Source organism: Lithobates pipiens, unplaced genomic scaffold, assembly GCF_037356315.1.
Source record: "Lithobates pipiens isolate NorthernLeopardFrog02 unplaced genomic scaffold, aLitPip1_a1.2 Scaffold_22, whole genome shotgun sequence".
In the NCBI taxonomy this organism is placed as follows: Eukaryota; Metazoa; Chordata; class Amphibia; order Anura; family Ranidae; genus Lithobates; species Lithobates pipiens.
Genome location: NW_027507784.1, coordinates 310,918,383 through 310,927,683, shown reverse-complemented (window position 1 = coordinate 310,927,683; position 9,301 = coordinate 310,918,383). Strand labels below are relative to the sequence as shown.

The window sequence follows — 9,301 nt, the reverse complement described above, 5'->3', positions numbered from 1 at the left end:
GTATTGGTGGGCACTGAGAAGTGGCACCGATAGGTTACACTGAAAGGCAGCACTGTTAGGTGGCACTGATTGGCACCACTGGTGGGCAGTGATAGGTGGCACTTGTGGGCACTGATTGGCACAGAAGAGGAGGCAGATGTGCCTCCTTCCTCTTCGGGACTGATGTCCCTTAAACATAAGCTGGTGATTGGCTTTTTTTTCCTCCTCACGCTGGGAGGAGAAAAAATAAAAAAAATTAAAAAAAGATTACTGAGCTTTCGTTTACACACACGTGATCAGCTGTCATTGGCTCACAGCTGACCACGTGGTAAGGGGCCAGAACTGGCCCCTTACTCGGATCTGTGATCACCCAAGTCTCTGATCACAGTGCATGCCCTGCAGGGGGCACGCGGGGAAGGCGCAAAGGGGAGGACGTCATATGCCTCCCGGAAATTTAGGTCTGCGCCGTAGCCATCATTTTGCTACAGAGCGGACATCAAGTGGTAAATTTATGGTCTCATTTTAAGAATGCTTGGATAGTTACCTTTGGGGATGAACTTAATCGAGTTGCTGAATATTCAGAAGCGGGACTGGTTCTTCTTTGGCCCGTCATTTAAAAACTCATGGCCTAGTCCATTGCTGCACTTCCCGCAGGAGACCTGGAGGAGCAAAGTGACATGACTTAGTGCAGAAACCCCAGACATAGATGTGAAGAATACAGTCATAAAATTAAAGGGAACCTGTCTAGAGCCCTGGCCCTGCTGAAGCTCCCAATCAGTGCTGGAGGCTGCAGTGGTCTTAAAGGCTTTGCTAAAAACCGCTAAAAGCTAGTTTAAAGTAATAGGCAACACTCACTTGCAGGCCAGTGATCAGCACTCCCAGACTGGCATGAAGGACGCTTTAAACATATGAGGGAAATGAGGCAGCTGTTGTGGCAGATTCTTTCCTTTCTAAAATACCAACTGCTTGGTTGTCATGCCCATCCAATGGGTTTCAACATTTCCAAGTCACTGACCAAACACATATGCAGACCAGTTCTGACTTTGTTGGCTACATGACTGTTCCCAGGTCAGCGTTTCAGAAGTATTGCTGACATTTTTAATAAGGGAGGTCAGCAGTGGCAGCTCCCATATTTTTCTCAATGGGTTTCCTATACAAGAATAAAAAGGGAGTTCTGTCCTGGTAAATTAGCAGCATGTAATAAGTGCAGATATACAAAAGACACTAAAATAGAATTAAAATAGAGGTTGCGGTGCTTAGTAAGTTAAATATCTAAATTGATCAAACAGAAGTCCATAATTCTTTTTTTAAACAGATAAACAAGTCCATAGTGAACCATGTGCCAAAAAAAGTACATAAAACGTATCCAAATAAGCATATCCAAGTGGTGACCCTCCACCAGGGCAACCAAAAACACCCAGTGCTGCCTCCACCTTGACCCTAGGTTTACACCTATGCATCTTTTGTGTGCATTTTGCAGAAAAGTACTACAGTCCATTTAACATGGTTTCTGATGGTACACGTTCACATCTATGTGTTTTGCAGCCGGTGCATTTTTAGAAAGGGTCGGGGACTTTTTTCCACGTTTTGTATGTAAGAAGACTTCAATGGAATCACACTAGAAAAACGCAAGTGTTGCGATTGTGATGCATTTTTTATTTTTCTGTTTAAACACTGTATATAGCTGGTTGCCAAGAACGGGGCCAGGAAAGTAGGCAAAAAAAAAAAAAAAACACACACCACCACGCCAAAATTAAAAAAAAAATGGCAGACCCTTATCTGAGCATGCAGCCCAGCAGGTAGGCGAGGAGAGGAGAGAGACTTTTTACCAGACAAGAAACAGGAAGTGGGCTGTAGAAGGTATTTAAAGGCAAAAAAAAAATGTTTTACTATCCAATAGGGTTGTCCCGATAACATGTTTTTAAGACTGAGTACAAGTACCGATGCCTTTAAAAAAAAATAAAAAAAATATGTGACAGTTTTCAAAGCACAATACAGATTAGGTGCCACCGATATGCAGCCCTGACTAATGGCTGGCACTGATAAGTGAAACTGACAGTTGACTGGCACTGATAAGTGGCACTTATGGGCATGGGTAGGTTGCATTTATGGGCACTGATGGGCAGGCACTGAAATGCAGCCAGCAATAAATGACACCTCCAACACCCATCTTGGTACTTCTTGCACTCGGCTGCATAAAAGCAGCAGTGGACAACTTGTTACACCCAGCCCAAACTATATGGGCTGGGTGTAACAAGATGTCCGCTGCTGATTTACTGTAGCTGAGTGCAGGGTGTACCAAGATGGGCGTTGGAATGTTAAACTGCTGACGGCGATATGTAGCATCACTTCCATTTTTCCACCCGCTGACTTCCGGTTGCGCCGCCTCTCCCAGGTATCAGATTAGGCATCGGGAGCATTTGTACGAGTACAAGTACTCAAGCAAATTCTCAGTATCGGTCCCAATATTAATACCGGTATCAGGACAACCCTACTATCCAAAGTTAAAACAAGGGCAGAAGATTGAATAGATGGAAAGATGAAAAGAGATGAAAGACGCTCCGCTTTACAGTTTAACCAGTGTGGTCAGGTGGTGGACAATCAAGTATATGCATGTTCTTATTAAGCAGTAATTTAACTTTAAAACACCCCCCACTGATCTCTATAGCTGCAAACACTGTGGAGCAAATCATCCTTAGGTAAAGGAGATGCATGAAGTCATTTCACGTCCTGTCAGTAGCTCCCTTCCTTCTAATCCTGATCTCAAAAACAATAAAAGCCAAGCTTCCCCTTTTCTTTCCTCCCAGCAGTGACTTGGCACCTCAGATCCCCCTGCTCTCCCCTATAAGTAGGGAGTACGGAGCGCAGCCCCCCCAACCTGCTCTCCCCTATAAGTAGGGAGTACATAGCCCAGCCCCCCCCCCCGTCCTGCTCTCCCCTATAAGTAGGGAGTGCATAGCCCAGCGCCCCCCATCCTGCTCTCTATCCCAAAAGTGACTCAGCAGCTTAACTCTCCCTGCACCCAAAATCAGCAGCTCACCTCACCTCAATCCCCCACCTCCTAGTAGCTTAGCTCCCCCTGCCAACTCATTTATTATTATACCACCTCTTTCCCATAAACCACTGTGGGCTCGATATAATAACCTACCATAGCAAATAAATAAAGTGTGGTAAAGTGATCGCTTAAGCAATAAAATGTCGTTTGGAGGGTCACCTAGCACTCCTGCGGTACTATCACAGCTTCAGAAGTAGGGACCTTTGCCTCTTTAATGAAGACCCCCATGGATTATAAAGAGTCATGCACAATCTCCTGCAGAAAGCACCCTGGTGGTCCCGTTTATGGAATCCATGAGATGTTCTCACCTTAAGAGCGTTGGGCCGTTCCACATATTTGGAAACGCTGTCCTCATGGATGGTCTCGGTGAAGGCCGGCCACGGGGACGAGTGTTCATACTTGGTGCGGCTGGAGAAGAGCTCATAGCCACATTTGGCACACACGTATATTCCTGATCATAGAAGAACAGACACAAAGTATTAGAAATCACTTACAGAAATCTCCATAGTCCTTTGGGCTTTTATTATTATTGATTCGCTGGAAAGGATCTAGTTGCATTTATATGAATAAAGCCTGATAAGCTGATGTGTAGTGGGTAGGCAGTGTGGAAGGTGAAGGACTCTGGGTGCGGAGGAGGAATTGTGAAGATAACATTCCTAGAAAGCACAGCGCCACTTTATTGTGGTTTTGGATACCTGACATACCGCACTGTACTTTTATTGCATGTGACATTTTATAGATTTTTGTTATGAATTTGGACATTTTCTGATGAACTTCATGCATGGATTCATTGCACTGAAAGAAGATTGGACTGCATGGGACAATTTTTTCAAATAAAGTTCTATGGTGCAAAAATATTTTTGGAATATTTGACATTATATTGGCTATAATTTTGCATATTCTGTTTCTATGTACTTACATATTCACATATTTCATACTATAGCGCAGTCAAAATTTTTAGTTGGAAGAAGTAGCGTTACATCATTCCATGTAGTCAGTAAACTTCCTCTTACAAATTAAATGACCGGATACCACCCTGCACAAGCCATGTTGTGACACCGATATTGCAAACTAACCAAAATCACTGAATGCCTTCCAGGAAGTCTATACTGTGCCAACTTAGTACATTATTAATTGGTAACCATTCATTTTTATCCTGAGCAAGCATTAAAAACGTATGGCATTACACAGAATCTAATGATCAAGTGCACTTTTTTTTTTTTTAAAAAGGGAACTTTAGCTAACACATACATTAAACATATAAAATTATTTTTTTATTTTTTATTTTTTTTGTATTTTTATTATCACACACACACACACACACACACCTTGGCAAGACTGAAAGGAAAGGCCTTTTTTTGTCTTCTAGGAAAGAGGGGATTTCACCATGTCAGAAAAGTGTGTTCTGGCCACATCCCTGGTGTATAAACAGGAAAACAAAATCCTACTTCGTTGGGACTTTGTAGGCAACAACCACACATTAGATTAGAAACTATATTTATTATGTATAAATAAAATCGTTTGATCATACAATGATCGTTGGTTTAAAGACATATAAAAAATAAAAAAAAAGTTGGAAAAGACAAGAAACACAACAGGTTACATGACAATTGATTTTACTCTCCGATACCCAACACGTTTCTGGTTCACGCACCTTTGTCAGGGGTATTTGATAAGAGTATATGCAGTCATATTTTTGTCTTACGTGCAAAATGTTCAATCGTGCAACTTGGAAAAAAATATATGAAGCACTGCCAGCTGGGGTGTCGATAGGTGCCCACCAAGAACACCAGTATGACACGATAATGGCAAAGGGAAAAACTCGTACTCAAGTACTGCAGAGCGGGGTGAAATTTAGAAGGAGGTTCCTTTTCCTATAGGGACGTTGAATATTAAATGATACAAAGTGTGCTATATATGGATAAGAAACTATACTGAGACTCCGAATAGCATCACTACTCAAATCTAAAGACCTTGCTGGTAATTTGCTACTCGCTGTGATCACCAGGCAGAATAGGCGAGTTTTTCCCTTTGACATTATCGTGTCATACTGGTACCTATCGACACCCCTGCTGGCAGTGCTTCATTTATTATTTTTTCCAAGTTGCACGATGAAACATTTTGCATGCAAGACAAAAAAATATGACTGCATATACTCTTATCAAATACCCCTGACGAAGATGCGTGAACCAGAAACACGTCGGGTAACGGAGAGTAAAATCAATTGTCATGCAAATCATGTAACCTGTTTTTGTCTTTTCCTTTTCTGATTTTGTATTTTTTGATATGACTTTTTAAACCAACGATCATTGTATGATCGAACGATTTTATATATGCATAATAAATATATTTTCTAATCTACCAATGTGTGGTTGTTGCCTACAAAGTCCCAACGAAGGGGGAATTTTCTTGTTTATTGCCTTCTGGGCTTTATATCATTCCTGTATACAGAGGGTGACAGTTACCTCAACATGAACAAATACAGACCTTACCCACCTGACTCAAGAGTTCCGTGTAGATTACCCACGGCAAGTTTTTGCACAAGTCATGTTCCTGCCTGCAGCATCAATCATTCCAAAACAGGACAAACCTGCATTGATGCTGGGTGGAAAACACGCCGTCATGCACTGTGACCGGCACCCCAATGCACTGTACAGTAGAGTGACACACCGCAAAGACATTGCTGAAAAGGGATCATTTGCTTTCTTTTAATATTGTGATGTATTGGAAGCTCAATCATAATGAATGTGACGAATTAAAGTGTTACTAAACCCAGGACCCTGCATTCAGTATATCTGGTCTCCTACTGTACACAGAATATGGAAATACAATTATTTTAGTAAATATAAACTGCTAAATACCTTTTCGTATCAGCAGTCTCGTGACTTGTATCAGTGTCTTATTTAAGCTTGTAGGGGGAGTTTTCTTTTGACTCTGACTGTCCTATGAGACTGCAAGACCACTGACCCACTGTGTGGGCAATGCTGATTGGCCCTGTGCTGATCACATGCACCCTCCCAAGAAAAAAAAAAAAATCACAACAAAAAGAAAAAAAAAAAGTCCTGGATTCTTTCCTAAACGTACATAATATAACTGGGTACTGATATTTATAGGTAAAGTTGATCCAGGGAAAATCCGACTGGCTCTCGGGGATAAGGAAGGAATTTTTTTCCGTGCTGTAGCAAATTTCATCATGCTTTGCTGGGGGTTTTTCACCTTCCTCTGGATCAAATCCCATCCACGACACTACCTGCCTGGAGTTTGCATGTTCTCCCTGTGCCTGCGTGGGTTTCCTCCGGGTACTCTGGTTTCCTCCCACACTCCAAAGACATGCAGGTAGGTTAATTGGCTTCTGTCCAAAATTGGCCCTAGTATATGAATGGGGACCTTAGATTGTGGGCTCCTTGAGGGTAGGGACCAATGTGAGTGTGCAATGTACAGGGATAAGACACTCAGGTTGAACTGGATGGACTTGTGTCTTTATTCAACCTTACGAACTATGAAACTGTGGGTGAAAATTGTGTAAATGGGATTGTATGATTTTTTTTTTTTTTGGTTGAACCAGATGGACTTGTGTTTTGTCAACCTGACAAACCATTTAACTATCACCGCCATTAGAAGTATAAAATAAATAAAAATTCCAGAAAAAAATAAATAATAATATAGAAGGGAATCCGTCCCCTTCTGTCTGGGTGGATCGAATTGGACCCATAGAGTAGAGTGGGCTGTGTCCGTGTCTGCTCTGCATATGCAGAGTGGACGCAGACCTGTCATCTGCTCATTGTGGCCCGCAACAAGCTGCCAAGTCACTAAAGTGGCCCTCGCTCTTTAAAAGGTTGGGCACTCCTGCTGTAGAGTATAGAGATTGGTTATAACAAATTTATTTGTATTATTTTTTTGTTTAATATATATATATATATATATATATATATATATATATATATATATTCTAAGTAATTTTCTAGCAAAAAAAAGTTTTTAACTTGTAAACACCAAATCTGAGAAATAGTCTTGGTAACGAAATGGTTAAATAAGAAAATAAATTGAATTTCTTTCGTTTTTTTTTTTTTTAAATCGTTGAATTTGTATCCACCCTGATTTATAGTATATAATTGGTGTCTGTTCACACCCAAGCACTGCATTGGCTCACAGCGTGATAAAATCTATGAGATTCTTTGGGGCAGTGCCCCATTTCTGGTCCCTGTGGACTTCAACAGGACCGCCTTAAAAAAAAAAATGCAAAAACTCAACACAAAAAAAAAAAAAACGTGCATTTCAGGCAGCATTCACACTGGTGTAGCCTGTGAACGTGTGATTGTGCGTGTTCACAGAGCGGGCAAAAAATAAATAAAAACGCATGGTGTACCAATGGTAATGGCACCGCAAACGTGACAAGATGTGCGTAAAAACATGCAGTTAAAAAATTGCAAGAAGCTCATAAAGAGTGCCTGGGATTCCTCGCCACGCGTGGTACCGCTCACTAAAATCAATGGGTCGGCCTAGGCGTGAAGTGCAATGCGCAGAAAAAATAACACGCATATGCGCAACAATGTGAATGAGACGTTCTCCACTTAGTAACTGGCTTTTCATTGGCTCAAATCTGCCTTAAGTGGGACTGACAGACCCCACATCTATACACAGTCTATGAGATCGATCCATGGGATCAATAATAAATAATGAGATCAATAATAATGAGATCTATAATAAATAATGAGATCTATAAGGTGAGGAATGGAATATGTTGGTAAGAATGTGACAGCTGAGAGATGATGCAACTTTCTGATTGGCTGACTGACTCCCCTAGGCTCTTCCTATACCCAGCACCCAGCACACACACTATTACCGTTCTCGAAGTGATCTTTGTATTTCTCTCCACCAAAGAACGAGCAGAACGACATGGCGATGTTACCCGAACACCTCCGAACCTTCCAAGCCTGTCCCTCTCCGGGCACGTTGTGTAATAAGACAGCCACAGGAGTGGGCGGTCACTACTCTCACCACAAGGGCGTGATTTACTGGGAGAAGCACGTTTTGCAATAGACTTCTACGGTCGTGGGCGGGACCTATCTGAACAGGTAGGCGTGACCTAGTGAAATCAGCCCCTTGTCTAATAGACGTCAGTGGGCGGGCCCTACGTCACCACGAGGGCGTGACATACTGGGAGCAGCGCATTGGGTAATAGACTTTCTGCGGGAGGGGCCTACTTCACCACGAGGGCGTGACGCGCTTCTCCAAGCACGTTGTTTAATAGACTTCTACTTGAGTGGGCGGGGCGTTGCTTTGCTACAAGGGCGTAATGTTTACTTGGAGCAGCACGTCGTTAGAAACTTGTACGGGAGTGGGCGTGGCTGAGTCCTCACAAAGGCCTGATTCGCTGGGAGTAGACGCTTAAGGGAGTGGGCGGTGCCCTACGTTACCACAACGACGTCCCGTTATGTGTCCCTGCAGGAACCTGGTGTCGCCATCTTGGTTGAGGGCAAAGCCTTTCTCGTGCTAGCCAGTATTCATAGCTCCCAACTGTCCCTGATTTCGAGGGACGGTCCCTGATTTGGAGCAATGTCCCTCTGTCCCTCTTTCCTCCTCATTTGTCCCTCATTTTGGTCTGATCTATATAGTTGTATAGAAAATGTACTTTTTATATATCAAAAAGCGTTTCCCAGTGCTAAACCTTTCATCCAAATTCTGAATTGCTCCATTTGTAAATGTTAAAAGCCAATATAAAGGAATAGTAGTGGTAAAAAAAAAAAGCCTTTGTGGATTTGATTAACCTTTTTTTGGTTAATTCTCCTTTAAGGGGGCGTGGCAAAGGGGCGTGTCCTATGCCTACATACGTTTGCTACTAGGTGTCTCTCATTCCCATCTCAAAATGTTGGGAGGTTTGAATATTGGTTATTACATGAAGCATTTGCTGTGTGATGTCATAGTGGAGAGGAATAGCTTGAGTCATACATAGGGCCAGAAAGAGACCTCTCCTTTCATGTACAGGAACAATATTTATATTATATTGTGTTATGTTATTATTTATATAAATATCAATATACAAGATTTGGTGATTATAAGTAGTCCCATCAGGATAATCAGAGAGTTCTGAATATAGTGCCAGTGATAACTGACTCACACTTATTTATTCCTGTCTAAGAACCTGTGAAAAGAAATCTTTGGTGTTAGAAGCTGCCATCAGGTACTTTTAATTAAAGAGAAAATTGTTGTTGAAAAGGTGCTATTTGTAATGCAGAAGAAACATAAGGCTCCATGCACACGAGACGC

General features: G+C 42.0%; 1 protein-coding gene across 1 annotated transcript in view; it reads right to left on the bottom strand.

The window, feature by feature from the left end:
• The window catches only part of MSRB1 (methionine sulfoxide reductase B1), a 13,031-nt gene extending 4,988 nt beyond the window's left edge, over window positions 1-8,043 (bottom strand). Inside the window, exons 1-3 of the mRNA XM_077449387.1 lie at window positions 7,878-8,043; window positions 3,343-3,485; window positions 524-638 (exon numbers count right to left, since the gene is read on the bottom strand). Coding sequence (XP_077305513.1) covers window positions 524-638; window positions 3,343-3,485; window positions 7,878-7,932 — 313 coding nt within the window. The 5' untranslated portion in view covers window positions 7,933-8,043. The remainder of the gene's footprint in view (window positions 1-523; window positions 639-3,342; window positions 3,486-7,877) is intronic.
• Window positions 8,044-9,301: the final 1,258 nt, after the last annotated feature.